The sequence below is a fragment of the Nerophis lumbriciformis genome, linkage group LG12, assembly GCF_033978685.3.
Source record: "Nerophis lumbriciformis linkage group LG12, RoL_Nlum_v2.1, whole genome shotgun sequence".
Taxonomy (NCBI): domain Eukaryota; kingdom Metazoa; phylum Chordata; class Actinopteri; order Syngnathiformes; family Syngnathidae; genus Nerophis; species Nerophis lumbriciformis.
This window is the reverse complement of record NC_084559.2, coordinates 35,795,646-35,811,943: the sequence shown is the minus strand read 5'-3', so window position 1 is coordinate 35,811,943 and position 16,298 is coordinate 35,795,646. Positions and strand designations below refer to the sequence as shown.

Sequence of the window (16,298 nt, the reverse complement as noted above, 5' to 3'; positions counted from 1 at the left end):
TTTTTATATATGTACAGTATCTTACATTTTTCTGTACACTTTTACACACATTGTCCCCTTTCATACATATTTGTATTTCATTTTTTTTTTATATATATATAAAGTAAATAACATTTTTCTGTACATTTTTACACAATAGGCACATTTCCCCATCTCTGCACATTTTTTGTACATGATATTTTTATTTATTTATTTTTTATTTGTACAGTATCTTAAATTTTTCTTTACACATTTAAACAATAGGCATATTGTCCCCTTCTCCACATTTTTTATACACAATATTCTTTATTTCATTCTTTTTTCATTTATCCACTATCTTACATTTTTCTGTACACTTTTACACAATATGCACATTGTCCTCTTCTCTGCACATTTTTTGTACATAATACTTTCATTTATTTATTATTTTATTTATATCGTAAAATATTCTGTACACTTTTAAACAATATTCACACTATGTTTGCACATTGTATTTTTACTTGTTGTGTATTTATTTCTCTTTTAAATATATCTTAAAGAGTAACTGAACTTAAAAAGAAATGGTTCCTATCCTTCACAATCATTATGAAGGACATAACGACGGCTGTATTTTTTTTTTTAATGCATTCTAACTCTTAAATAATTACAAATAAAAGGCTGCTTACGACGGAGTCAATGGGAGGTCCTCTATTCCGCCCATATAACCCAATAAAACCATCCAAAACCGCCAACAATACTCCATTTACATTTTGTGACCTAAATATTAACCAAGTGTTAGTGATATTGTTTTTATAAGTGCTAACACAGACAAACTATTTATAGCGGCGCCGTGATCACAAGCTTGTGTGCCTGTGTTGCCTATATCGACTGGCAAACTGTTTCATTGCTTCTTGCTCATGGAAGCTTATTGTAGATTATAAATCATTCCTCTCACCTGGATAGTAGAAATCTACTATTATTATTTATTGTTCCTTGCGGGCCTTGTGGTGTCCTACTCTGTTGAGCGGTACTTGAACGCATTGTAAAAACACCTCTGTCTCATATTCCGTCTCGTGTAGAACGATCACTCTGTTGTAAGAGAGCACAGCTTTTAGGTTTGATGTGCACATTTGAATAGCTAATTTGCTCAGCCAGCAATGTGTTTGTATAAAATTAGTTTGGAATATGTATTTTCCTAATGGGGAAAGACGTTAATGTCTCTTGTTTTCATGTTAGCATTTTTGCTAGTGAGCGGGCGCCAGTCAGTTCATGAGTTTATCGAAGTGCAGTTATCAATCACCGTTTTTACCGGTTATCATTATTACTGTTTATCGTCACATCCCTAGTACTAACTTAACAATAAAGATACTTCATTAACAACTATTTATTTATGAACTTACTAGACTGTCTATGCATGTTCTCATTCATCCATGTCATTGTCATCTCAGGGCGTTCAATCGATCGCAACTGGACTGTTTGGTTTTGTTTTAGAAGACGTTTCGCCTCTCCTCCGAGTAGACTTCATCAGTTTGTGCCCGTAGACTTAAATTGGTCAGATCTAGTTTCACGGCTGGTGCCAAAACCCCAAATATTTATACTCCAAAACAAGGAGGGTGTGCCTGGGCAAGGATGGTTTTGCCCTATCGTAGTAAGAAAAACAACTGTTTTAATGCAAACGAGCAATCCTAACTGGTGAAGTCATCGACAGTCGTTGGAAGTGTAATTTCCCCTTGTTAGCATTGAGGTATTGTGTGGCGGAACGATCGCTGTGGATCGACTACTACCAGTCCAAAATAGTCGGAATCATTCCATCATTCATCATTCAAGCATTCCATTCAGTTGTAAACAAATAGCATTCTGGTCACCTTCTGTGACCAGAATGTTTCTAACTTTTGTTATTTGTTGGAGGCTAACTTGCAGAGTCTTTTAGGAATGGTTGAAAGGACAGTGTTGTATGTGGGAGACAGGTGGTGTCGCAGACCACCACCTCTGTTCAGGGATGGTTTTTCAACCTTGACATAGATGACTTCCCTCAATCCTATTTCGTACCACCCATCCTCCCTGTCCAGAATCTGTGCATTTTTGTTCTCAAAAGAGTGTTGTTTCTCCCTGAGGTGCACATACACAGCTGAGTCTTGGCCTGAAGAGTTTGTCCATCTATGCTGTGCCATGTGTCGGCATAGTGGTTTTTTTGTTTCCTCAATATATGAATCAGTGCATTCATCATTACACTGGATAGCATACACCAGATTGTTTTTGTGGGTCTGGGGTGTCCGGTCTTTAGGATGCACTAGCAGGCACATCCTCCTGGTTTTGGAGTACAAATATTTGGGGTTTTGGCACCAGCCGCTAGACTAGATCTGACCAATCTAAGTCTATGAGCATGAACTGATGAAGCCTACTCGGATGAGAGGCGAAACGTCTTGTAAGACAAACCAAACAGTCCAGTTGTGATCGATTGAATACCCTGAGAGAACTCATCAGACTGCGACAAAATAAAAATAACAAACTTCTGTCCGTTTAAAAGGAAGCGACTGCAAAAATAATAATATTGATATGATTTGAATCTCCATTACGCCATTTTGCCTGGAAAAACAGGAGCGATGACGTCACCGACTATTATTATTATTTGTCGGGGACTCATTTTTTTCTTGATTTTTGTTGGCAGTGTTGATGAATCGTTGCACCCTTACTAATTGCATGGTTTTGTAATAAAAAGGTGTGAGGATACTCGTGGATAGACTGGATATAAAAACACCGAGGGACTTTTACACTGTTAAGGAGCTAATTAAGCTATTTATATGTTACACTACCTAAAGCTCTTTATTACCGGTATTTGATATTTCACGCTAGATTTAATTGTATGGGCATGTTACCATTCTGCATATGCCAATATTTTGTCATTTGGGATCACCTGAGAAAGTCATCCATCCATCTATATCTATATTGCTTCATACTGACGCAATTATAATCTTAGACAAAAATATAACGGCATTTTAATATAATCACAGCTCTAGAATGTGTTATTTTGAAATATTATTGAAGAGAAGAGAAAAATAACTTTTCAGCTAAACAGCCATTTTTAATAAATATAATAAAACTTGATGAAAGTGAAGCACATGTATTTCAAATAAATCACAAAAATAACTGAATTTTTTCCTGAAGGGGGCGTATTATTATGAAACTTAATTTTTTCTACATTTAAAGCATTTGCTTGTGGTCTACATAATATGTAACGGTGGTTCTTTGGACAAAATGTTGCACAAATTGGGTTTTACAGACCATCTTCAAGTTGCTTTCTGACCGTCTCTTCAGGATGCGTCGTTTTGTGGGCGGTCTTATGCTGTGTTCCATTTACCTCGAAAGTTGGAAGTCGGAGCTGGGAATGACGTCAAACCCGAGTTGTGAGCGTTCCAGTTATGATGTCGGAAATTGAGTTGGCCACGTATATACGAAAGCTATTTCTGCACTTGTCTTTTTCTGAATATACACAGTTTATGGGAAAATATGGACTCTTTTCTGCAACCTTCAAACATGGTGGATGAAGAGGAAACAGACGCTAATGCTAGCGATGTACAGCGTATATACCACATGAAATACATGTTGTTACTAGGGCTGCGAATCTTTGGGTGTCCCACGATTCGATTCAATATCGATTCTTGGGGTCACGATTCGATTATAAATCGATTTTTTCGATTCAACGCGATTCTCGATTCAAAAACGATATTTTTCCGATTCAAAACAATTCTCTATTCATTCAATACATAGGATTTCAGCAGGATCTACCCCAGTCTGCTGACATGCAAGCAGAGTAGTAGATTTTTGTAAAAAGCTTTTATAATTGTAAAGGACAATGTTTTATCAACTGAGTGCAATAATTTACATTTGTTTTAACTATTAAATGAACCAAAAATATGACTTATTTTATCTTTGTGATAATATTGGACACAGTGTGTTGTCAAGCTTATGAGATGCGATGCGATGCAAGTGTAAGCCACTGTGACACTATTGTTCTTTTTTTTTATGTTCTTTTTTTATTTTTTATAAATGTCTAATGATAATGTCAATGAGGGATTTTTAATCACTGCTATGTTGAAAGTGTTACTAATATTGATACTGTTGTTGATAATATTCATTTTTGCTTCACTACTTTTGGATTGTTCTGTGTCGTGTTTGTGTTTCCTCTCAATTGCTCTGTTTATTGTTGTTCTGAGTGTTGCTGGGTCGGGTTTGGAATTGGATTGCATTGTTATGGTATTGCTGTGTATTATTTTGTTGGATTGATTAATAAAAAAAATAAAACTTTTTTTTTTTTTTTATCGATTTTTGAAAAATGAGAATCGATACTGAATCGTACATTATGAGAATCGCGATTTGAATTCGAATCGATTTTTTTCCCACACCCCTAGTTGTTACTATATATAAACGTACAACAATACATTGTATGTGGCTGGTTAACTGCGGCAAAAACTAATCAGATGTGCTAATAACGGATATTATAGAATCGGATGTTATTATTTACATCCAGAGCAGCCATCTTTGAAACGAACTCGAGGGTGGTGAGAATACTCCGTCTTTCCGAGTCAGAAATCCGACTTCGAGAGGTGTTCCGAATAAGACCTCTGAAATTCCGACTTACCAGTACAAATTGAATGCATCATTATTTACGTGGCTCCACTTCGACAATGTCTTCACCCCGCCATCTTTATTGTCATTTTTTTGCGCTTCCATAGCGAATCTCCTGACATATAAGTTAGAACTATACGCCATTTTTGTATTAGAAATGGCAACAGCGGAGGTTGCATGTGCATGTACGAGCCAGTCTGCCCCACAACAAGAGGACAGCGAAAAAGAAAGAGCTTAATAACTACAATGGCGAAAGTGCGCAATGCTCTTTGATTAAATTTACACCGTACATGGATAATCCGCTGACGTCACTAATGAGAAAAACGTCACCAAATGGACAAATTTGAAACGCCTCGTTTCCTGGAAGTTTGAAGGAAGGCAATGTTATTTTATAAATATATTTCCGCAATGCATCCATGGTTTGATTAAAATTTATCGAAACTTATGTAGATTCCAAATACGCAACAGCAGGTACCAGGTAGGTAAGAAAAGTTGGTTTTGCATAATAAAGCCTCTTTAAAAAATGATAAAGTGCAGTTCTTAGTGCACTCCACCATATGTATTGCAGATTTAGTCACTTTTAAACGGAAGGAAAAGTTCAGGGGACCAGCTCCTTTTATCTGTCATGTGTGCAGTGGGCAGGGTTCTGACAATGCCACTGTAGTCACACACGACCTGAAGGATTTATACCTTACGGTACTATATAAGGGAACATTTTAGCGGTTTTGAAATCCTACCCTAGCTAAATTACCCAGACATAAAACACACCAAGAGGAGAGAGCGATGTGCTGTTACTTATGTAAACAGAATGCCTATTAATACTCATTTGTCAGTGCCTGCCACATTATTAATGTGCACCTTTTAGATGTATGGAGCAAGCAATGCCTTGATGGAGGACTCCCATGTTTACTTTTCCCTTTCATTATGGATAAAAAAAATCGTCATTCAAGTTATACTTTAGTGCCTAGTGACTGACTGGCGACCTGTGTTAGGATGTAGTCTGCCTTTTGGGCTAAAATCAGCTGGGGTAGGCTCCAGCTCACCATGACCCAAAAGACGATAAGCAGTAGAAAATGCATGAATTGCTAGAAGATGGAGAATATACAGTCGCGATCAAAAGTTTACAAACACTTGTAAAGAACATAATGTCATGGCTGTCTTGAGTTTCCAATAATTTCTACAACTCTTATTTTTTTTGTGATAGAGTGATTGGAGCACATACTTGTTGGTCACAAAAAACATTCATGAAGTTTGGTTCTTTTATGAATTTATTATGGGTCTACTGAAAATGTGACCAAATCTGCTGGGTCAAAAGTATACATACAGCAATTTTAATATTTGGTTACATGTCCCTTGGCAAGTTTCACTGCAATAAGGCGCTTTTGGTAGCCATCCACAAGCTCCTGGTTGAATTTTTGATCACTCCTCCTGACAAAATTGGTGCAGTTCAGCTAAATTTGTTGGTTTTCTGACATGGACTTGTTTCTTCAGCATTGTCCACACATTTAGGTTAGGACTTTGGGAAGGCCATTCTAAAACCTTAATTCTAGCCTGATTTAGCCATTCCTTTACCACTTTTGACGTGTGTTTGTGATCATTGTCCTGTTGGAACATCCAACTGCGCCCAAGACCCAACCTCCGGGCTGATGATTTTAGGTTGTCCTGAAGAATTTGGAGGTAATCCTCCTTTTTCATTGTCTCATTTAAAGCACCAGTTCCATTGGCAGCAAAACAGGCCCAGAGCATAATACTACCACCACCATGCTTGACGGTAGGCTTGGTGTTCCTGGGGTTAAAAGCCTCACCTTTTCTTCTCCAAACATATTGCTGGGTATTGTGGCCGAACAGCTCAATTTTTTTTTCATCTGACCACAGGACTTTCCTCCAGAAGGTCTTATCTTTGTCCATATGATGTCAAAAGTGGTAAAGGAATGGCTAAATCAGGCTAGAATTAAGGTTTTAGAATGGCCTTCCCAAAGTCCTGACTTAAACGTGTGGACAATGCTGAAGAAACAAGTCCGTGTCAGAAAACCAACAAATTTAGCTGAACTGCACCAATTTTGTCAATAAGATCGGTCAAAAATTCAACTAGAAGTTTGCCAGAAGCTGGTGGATGGCTACCAAAAGCATCTTATTGCAGTGAAACTTGCCAAGGGACATGTAACCAAATATTAACATTGCTGTATGTATACCTTTGACCCAACAGATTTGGTCACATTTTCAGTAGACTCATAATAAATTCATAAAAGAACCAAACTTCATGAATGTTTTTTGTGACCAACAAGTATGTGCTCCAATCACTCTATCACTAAAAAATAAGAGTTGTAGAAATTATTGGAAACTTAAGACAGCCATGACATTATGTTCTTTACAAGTGTATGTAAACTTTTGATCGCGACTGTATAACCAGATAACAAAAGAAGACACGACAAGCTCATTAAAAATGTCTGCTCAAACCCTGTGAAAAATCATCTAATTCACAATATATCCAGACACACACATACACGCACACACTCACACACACTATTGATCTCTCTCTATTTGAGGGTTGGCTTAGTGCTTGCATGCAGTGCATCGCATAGGATTGTTTTAGTGTGACTATTGATTCTATTCCCAGCAGCAGATCGTATTCAGCGCTGATAGTTGGCACTTTGTTGTACCCTTGGTATTTACAGTTACAAAGCATTCCTCCTTTTAGCCTCACAGTGTGTGTTACCATTGATGAACTAATAATATTATTTTCAGCGTGCCTCTTGTATGCTTTAATGTGATTGTGGCTGGTGAATAGACTCTCCAACCTTCAGATTTAACAAACACACCACAAAATATTAGACATAGTAGTCCCAGAAGCTTTTTCCAATAACATTGTATTTCCTGTGTGTGTGTGTGTGTGTGTGTGTGTGTGTGTGTGTGTGTGTGTGTGTGTGTGTGTGTGTGTGTGTGTGTGTGTGTGTGTGTGTGTGTGTGTGTGTGTGTGTGTGTGTGTGTGTGTGTGTGCGTGTAGCTGCTGGAAAGACACAGGAGTATGGACAGCATGGTAGACTTGTTGGAGCTTTATGAGGAAGAGGACCAGGCTTACGGATGCTTGCTGGAGGCCTCCACGCAGCTGTACCAGTACCTGCTGCAGCCGTTCCGAGACATGAGGGAGCTAGCAATGCTGCGCAGACAACAAATCAAGGTAATAACACCACTGAAGTTTTTATTTAACATAGGTGTTGTGCAGTTGCGGTGGGCGATACTGGTAATTTTGGTATCGATCCGATAAATACAGTAAATGCAAGGCTAATATCGTCGATACTGATACCGGACACACTGGGAGACAAATATATTGTATATACAAATGCACTTTCGTACTCACATACACACAATTATACATACATAGATATACGTATATTCATTCATTAATACAAACCCCGTTTCCAAATGAGTTGGGAAATTGTGTTAGATGTAAATATAAACGGAATACAATGATTTGCGAATCATTTTCAACCCATATTCAGTTGAATATGCTACAAAGACAACATATTTGATGTTCAAACTGATAAACATTTTTTTGTTGTTGCAAATAATCATTAACTTTAGAATTTGATGCCAGCAACACGTGAAAAAGAAGTTGGGAAAGGTGGCAATAAATACTGATAAAGTTGAGGAATGCTCATCAAACATTTATTTGGAACATCCCACAGGTGTGCAGGCTAATTGGGAACAGGTGGGTGCCATGATTGGGTATAAAAACAGCTTCCCAAAAAATGCTCAGTCTTTCACAAGAAAGGATGGAGGGAGGTACACCCCTTTGTCCACAACTGCGTGAGCAAATAGTCAAACAGTTTAAGAACAACGTTTCTCAAAGTGCAATTGCAAGAAATTTAGGGATTTCAACATCTACGGTCCATAATATCATCAAAAGGTTCAGAGAATCTGGAGAAATCACTCCACGTAAGCGGCATAGCCGGAAACCAACATTGAATGACCGTGACCGTGAAAGGATATCACCACATGGGCTCAGGAACACTTCAGAAAACCACTGTCACTAAATACAGTTCGTCGCTATATCAATCAATCAATGTTTATTTTTATAGCCCTAAATCACCAGTGTCTCAAAGGGCTGCACAAGCCACAACGACATCCTTGGTAGAGCCCACATAAGGGCAAGGAAAAACTCACTCCAGTGGGACGTCGATGTGAATGACTATGAGAAACCTTGAAGAGGACCGCATATGTGGGTAACCCCCCCCGTCCCCCCCCTCTAGGGGAGTACATCTGTAAGTGCAAGTTAAAGCTCTACTATGCAAAGCGAAAGCCATTTATCAACAACATCCAGAAACTCCGCCGACTTCTCTGGGCCCGAGATCATCTAAGATGGACTCATGCAAAGTGGAAAAGTGTTCTGTGGTCTGACGAGTCCACATTTCAAATTGTTTTTGGAAATATTCGACATCGTGTCATCCGGACCAAAGGGGAAGCGAACCATCCAGACTGTCGCAAAGTTCAAAAGCCAGCATCTGTGATGGTATGGGGGTGCATTAGTGCCCAAGGCATGGGTAACTTACACATCTGTGAAGGCACCAATAATGCTGAAAGGTACATACAGGTTTTGAAACAACATATGCTGCCATCTAAGCGCCGTCTTTTTCATGGACGCCTCTGCTTATTTCAGCAAGACAATGCCAAGCCACATTCAGCACGTGTTACAACAGCGTGGCTTCGTAAAAAAAGAGTGCAGGTACTTTCCTGGCCCGCCTGCAGTCCAGACCTGTCTCCCATCGAAAATGTGTGGCGCATTATGAAGCGTAAAATACGACAGCGGAGACCCCGGACTGTTGAACGACTGAAGCTCTACATAAAACAAGAATGGGAAAGAATTCCACTTTCAAAGCTTCAACAATTAGTTTCCTCAGTTCCCAATCGTTTATTGAGTGTTGTTAAAAGAAAAGGTGATGTAACACAGTGGTGAACATGCCCTTTCCCAACTACTTAGGCATGTGTTGCAGCCATGAAATTCTAAGTTAATTATTATTTGCAAAAAAAAAAAAAAGTTTATGAGTTTGAACATCAAATATCTTGTCTTTGTAGTGCATTCAATTGAATATGGGTTGAAAATTATTTGCAAATCATTGTATTCCGTTTATATTTACATCCAACACAATTTCCCAACTCATATGGAAACGGGGTTTGTACATACATTCGCGTACACATTCGTACTTACCCATTAATCGGCGGTCACTCGAACGACTATGACGATCCTCCTGGTAGGAGTGTATCCCTTTTATGAAGGATGCCTGTGCGTGACTTTGTTTAACGTGGGGAGACTGGCGCACAGACAGTCACCACACGATCCTTGACAGAATCGGGTCAGGGTCCTGTGGCATGGAGTCCAAGACGACTGGGGACCCTTTTCTGCTGCAGCCTTCTTCCGCCGTTGTGGTAGTTCTTAAATCTACCATCTTCCACCTGCTCCGCCGTTGAGGTCTTCACCGTATCCCTGACTAGGGGGCAGTCAGGTAATAGGCCTTTGCCAAGGGCCACCTGGGGTAACAGTAGTAAAGGGGTTAACCTCCTAGTGCCCCAAGACCCCCATAGAGGAGCCTCCACTGCCGGATGCACTTTAACGTCATGCCCAGGACAGATACTGGTACTTACCCACATACATAGGTACCTACGCTCCCACATACATACACAAATACACTACATACAGTACATACACATTCACTGTACAAACATACATATACACATACTGTACATATACCAGCACATATGCACTCATACAGTCATGCATATAATCAAGTGTCATCAAACATATATTAACGTTGTTCCCTTAGGGCAGGGGTCTGCAACCCGCGGCTCCGGAGCCGCATGCGGCTCTTTGACCACTCTGATGCGGCTCAGCTGCATACTTGCTGACCCTCCTGATTTTCCCGGGAGACTTCCGGATTTCAGTGCCTCTCCCAGGGGTTTGGTGATAGCGGGGGTGTATAATGTAGCCCGGAAGAGTTAGGGCTGCATGGGATTCTGGGTATTTGTTCTGTTGTGTTTATGTTGTGTTACGGTGCAGATGTTCTCCCGAAATGTGTTTGTCATTCTTGTTTGGTTTTGGTTCACAGTGTGGCGCATATTAGTAAGAGTGTTAAAGTTGTTTTATACGGCCACCGTCAGTGTAACCTGTGTGGCTGTTGACCAAGTATACCTTGCTGTCACTTATGTGCGCAAGCAGAAGCTGCATACAACGTGTGGCTTGGCTGACACGCTGTTTGTACAGGTTGTAGACGGCGTTAAATGCTGTGCCATCACGGCACGCCCTTATTATTGTTGTTTGGGTGAAAATCAGCAGACGTTTGAGAGAATAGTTGCCCTGAAATTCGGGAGTCTCCCGGGAAAAATCGGGAGGGTTGGCAAGTATGATGCTGTCAAGCGCCATTCATATAAAACTCGCGGGCCGCACTAACATTACATTTTCATATTATGGTGCAGGCCGCGTGTCTGAGACCCCTGGTTTATACATAGCACAAAGCAAAAAAAAAACCTTGTATGCAGTGTTATGTCATTTTAAATTTCAAAAGAGTTTTGTGGCTCCCATTGTTTTCTTTAATTTGTGAAACTGGTCGAAATGGCTCTTTGAGTGGTAAAGATTGCCGAACCCCTGCCTTAGGGGAAACTGGGTAACACACGGCACACTGACAAAGCTTAACCTATTGATACTATAACAATCTACAAGGTCAATACAGTTTGTTTCTCTCTCTTCCCCTCCATTTATTCTCTTTCTTTTGTAATTCAAGTTATCATTACATATATTTGTTGTTGCATTTGAAACTTTTGTATCGTTGATAATTGAGGCAAGTATTGTTATTATTCATTATCAATACTGCTATTTTTATAGGTGTATTTATTGCTCTATTTGTAGTGTAACAGTCTACCCCAGGGCAGCTGTGGCTATGAAAGTAGCTTACCACCACCAAGTGTGAATGATTGATGGGTGTTACATGTAAAGCGACTTTGGGTACTTAGAAAAGCGCTATATAAATCCCAGTTATTAATTCATTAATTGTCATTTCTGTGTTATTAATATTTACTTCACTAACTGCTTCTTTGCTATCACTTTTACCATCATATTTGTACTTATCATATTTGCTGATGCTGTTCTGTTGTTGTTATTGTTGTTGTTGTCTCTCTGTCTTATCCTCCTCTTGTCCCTGCAATTTCCCCCTCTGTCTTCCTTTTTTTCTCTTTCTATCCCCTCCTGCTGCGATCCGGCTGCGCCAAATAATGATATGCATCCATTTAATAAAGTCAGATACAAATAAGGCAAGAAGAGAAGTATCCCACACTTCTCTTTTGTAAAGTAAATCTGTATAGCAAATATGGGCATCTCCATCAACAAAATGATTTGCCTGAGTAGCTGGACAGGACAAAAAAATAAAAATTTAAAAAAAGATACCGATACTTTGATCGTTGAGTAACTTTGGGAATTTGCTTCTAGTTACCATAGTTGATCATGATTAGGAGAACATATTAGACAATTCCGTATGCATTTGATTACTAGATTTGTTTTCGTACAAATTGATGGATAACTTGCTTTAAGATTTTTAAAAAAGGTGACAAGCAGATATTTAAGTATTAATATTTATTTTTACAAAACATATTATAATACTAATTGAGTACATCATTATATAATAGTTGTTCCATGATCAAATAATATTAAGTTAAAAAAGTGTGTATTTTTTTGCAGTGCATACATTTGTATGTCAAAATGTAAAGAACAAGTACGTTTAGTAAGAAAGATTAAATACTTTATTGACACTTTATTTCCAGGCTCCAAGAATGTGTGGCAGGCCAAAGTTGGCCTCCGGGCTTTGAGTTTGACGCCTGTGAACAATGAAATCGTATATAAATAAATAATAATAATAAATAATTCCCTTGTTATGTTGTAGTACACACAATAGTTTGAGAAAAAAGTCACTGCAGTATTAAGACAATTACGAACAATCAACAATGGAACAAAAACATAAATAAATATAAAAATATTTATAAATTCAAACAAATAAAAAAAAAACAATTACACAGGTATTGGTGATAAATAATGTCAGCTGTCAGTAGAGCAGGAAGGGGAGGAGAAAAGCATGCATGAATGAGCAGAGAGAGAATAGAAAGAACATTGAAACTGTAACAAAATGATTGATCCCATCACGCTCATATGGATCCTATACCAATACCCACCGTGGTATTGATACTATTGATATTTAGATGGTTTCGCCCGGCCCGACAGGATAGACTGTTGTAAAGACAGGAGAGAAAGACGATGAATGATAGCCTGATCGAAAGACTGTTCAGGTCATTAAGTGTTAATGTTGCATTTATTTTTAGCTTGTTGACACAGCACATCACTTGCTAATCACTCCAGGCACATCATTAGGTCCACCGACACATTATAAGATTTAATACAATGGTTGTATTTCTAATATTGTATTTTGTCCCATTCATGTGTAGCTGGGTCATCTAGGGTGGACATGTGACTACATGTCCTTGATTTAAGAATTGATAGTTATTGTTATTTTAGATTAAACATTATTTTTTTAACGCGATCAAATAATGTGTCTGTTATTATTCTGATCTCTTTAAGTATTGACCAGCACGATGCCATAGTAGACATCTTCATGAGTGTAGCGCACATCCTAGATTTCTGTCGACAGCCTGGCGCATGTCTGCCCACTGCTTCACTACGTCAGCGAGGCCGCCATCTTTTGGCAGTCAAGACCGCCCTGTTAACCAGTCCAAGTCACACGACAGCGGTGTGTTTTATGGAAAACGAGCGCTAATGTTCATAATCTACGTGTCTGTCAAGAATGGTATTTATAGATTTATAGTTCTCTATGTAGCAAACATGGAGAGGAAATCAGATTTTTTTTTTTAAATGGTCTCCTTTTGGAGCAGTCACATTATGTAGCTATTGTCAAAAATATGATAATTTCCACATATTACATAGTGTTCAGTGATATGGTATTACTGCTGCAGTCTTGACAAATGACTGCTGCAAGATGGCGGACTGCTTGACATATGACATGATTATTCAACATAAGTAACAATATTCTTCACTAGGCCTGGGCCGATGATTAATTTTGTTGCACGACATATCATCCCACAAATAGGGATGTAATAGTAAATGTTATAATGGTAAACCGTAATAGAATTCCAGATAGTTTACTGTTTACATTTTTAATTACTGATTACACTGCTCATCTTCTGGGAATGGAATGGCGGGAGATTTTCCCTCTGAGTCAATGGTGCCGAGTCTTAGTTTCACATAATTTCACTCGATTCACTTCGTGGAGACTCGCTACATCTTATGGCCATCGGGTGCCATCTTGCACAATTCTTACATTTGTTTTTATTTATTTATCTCTTATGTCAATAAGGTGCCATCTTGCACAATTTTCACATTTATTTCTTTTATTTATGTTAATATTTTGTTTCTGCCATATTACTTGGTTTGTAATGCTGTGTTGCTTTCATGTGCACATTCAATTTCGACTTGAGGTACATGAAACAGTGTTCTTATCTTCAATAATGTTTCTTCTACAAAGGGAATCATTTTGAAGGTTTTGTCTGTGTTTTTCTTTTTTTTTTTTTTTAAATAAAACTTGGTAAAAGTTCAGTTTAAGTACTTTTAGAACATTTTTAGCACATTTAAAAATAGCGTAATAATAACGATAACCGTGCTAATTTTGGTCACAATAACCGTGATAAGAAATGTTCATACCGTGACATCCTTACCCAGAAATTATTGCTGATAAACAATATTATTGTCAGCATTATTCTGACACCAAATTAAACATTAATGTAATCACAATATATAAATATAAGAATAATGCAAAATTCCTTTTGAACGCAATAAACTTTGATTTTGCATTTGTTTTTTGTAATTGGAAAGTCAAGAAATTTTGATTGACTTTTTAATTCACTTGTAGAGATATTTAGACCTCAAATACACAGCTTATTTTTCAATGTACGGTCTTAAATTTTGGTCACTGCACTGCCTCTGTAAAAGTCAGTCAAAACTGCGCATCGCTATCTTTTTAAAGGCAAAATGTAAAGATTTTAATTGTTTTTTTGATCTCATTAAATTGTGCTGGTGTGTGTTTAAAGATAGACTATTATTGAGGTCACATGGTGTTTAAATAGTGAATGTGAAAGTGGGTGGTGAGCAGCATGCTGGTAATCTCCAGTTACCTGCAGCCTTTGAGACACATGAATAAATTACGCCTTGTCATCTGCCTTAGCTTTACTTTTCCTTAGATGTGTTTCAATGTACTACATTTGCTTTTTTTGGAGAACAAGTTCCAAAATAACTCAGGTCCCACCGAGATTTGAACTCGGATCGCTGGATTCAGAGTCCAGAGTGCTAACCATTACACCATGGAACCCCATGCTGCAGACTGACGGAGTTGTAAATTTTTACACCATGACTCCCCATCCCCCCCTCTCTGACATGACCCAGTATTGTTAAGAGACTGGCTGAACTGCTGCAATGCTTTGGCTTAAAACCAAATGCTGCAAAGCTGAATGTGCTACAAATTATAATGCAGCATTTATCTCAATAATGGCCCTCAGAGAAATTTATGTTTTAGCCTTGTTGTTTTTAGATTGTTTAGTTTTTTTTTATGGAACCCGATAAAGTCCATTGTAAAATCTAAAATAATGACAGCTAAATACTTTTTAAAATGTTAATGCACACCATAAAAGTGAAAAATGTGCTTGAATCAACTTTTTAAATTTGCGTACTGATACACTCATCAACAGACCAGACCTGTCTGAAAACATGTCTATATATTTGTGTTATTGTTGACAAATAATGAGTGATACTGCCCCCCCTTTAACAGATCTCCATGGAGAACGACTACCTGGGCCCGAGGCGCGTTGAATCCCTGAAGAAGGAAGACTCTGATTGGCAGAGGAAAGCTCAGGAGGCGGTCCTTATTATCCAGGAATTCACTGTAAAATACTTTGAGACAACTGCGAGAGCACAGAAAGGTAATGTAACATTATGTCCACATCATGTCACACACATATAATTCAAGGCTTGGCCCCTGGTTGACCCTGTGTAATTGGCACCAATGTGTATTAATAATCAATCAAGCCGTGCAGACAGCAGCTAAGCAAGGGCACTCAATTGATTCAAAACTCATGCAAACACATTTTACAGAGTTAGCTTCACAATTTTAAACCAAGGTATTACCTTCTGTAAGGTTATTATAATTGTCTGAAAGGTTTTTCTTTACTTTCAGTTTTTTTTATGGTAGGTAGCTTTTTCTCCAATATTTTTTTAATATTCACACATTAATTATGACATTAAATTATTATTATTATTTTAGCATTTGTCAAACGTTAAATAATTTGAACCAATTTTACTAATATATACATATTTATAAGCCATCAAATCTGCAAAATCTGCATCTGATCCTTAAATTGTATGTGTAAGCGCCTACTGAACATGCATTTATAGGTTTCAAAAAGCATCAAAAGGTAATATAAAGGAACATTACAAAAATGAAGGCCACAAAAAAATATGGAAAGACTTGCAGGTGAATTTTATGAGGTACAATATTTTTGGGAAAATATTGTGTAAGGTCATTTTTATGACTATTCGTGGAACTACATCAAATTCTGTGGTTTAATTGCTAGTCGTATTTGTTCTATAAGTCTATTAAGAAATTAAGAAAGTT

At 38.0% G+C, this 16,298-nt stretch overlaps 1 protein-coding gene and 1 non-coding gene across 3 annotated transcripts in view; one reads left to right on the top strand and one right to left on the bottom strand.

The window, feature by feature from the left end:
- Nucleotides 1-16,298, top strand: part of LOC133623317 (junction-mediating and -regulatory protein-like) — a 37,507-nt gene that overhangs the window by 12,073 nt on the left and 9,136 nt on the right. For both annotated transcript variants that reach the window (XM_072914351.1, XM_061986506.1), the window contains exons 2-3: nt 7,589-7,762; nt 15,456-15,606. In XM_072914351.1, coding sequence (XP_072770452.1) covers nt 7,610-7,762; nt 15,456-15,606 — 304 coding nt within the window. In that variant the 5' untranslated portion in view covers nt 7,589-7,609. The remainder of the gene's footprint in view (nt 1-7,588; nt 7,763-15,455; nt 15,607-16,298) is intronic.
- On the bottom strand, nt 14,928-14,999 carry trnaq-cug (transfer RNA glutamine (anticodon CUG)). The gene has a single exon. It is a non-coding gene; the product is annotated as a tRNA-Gln (tRNA).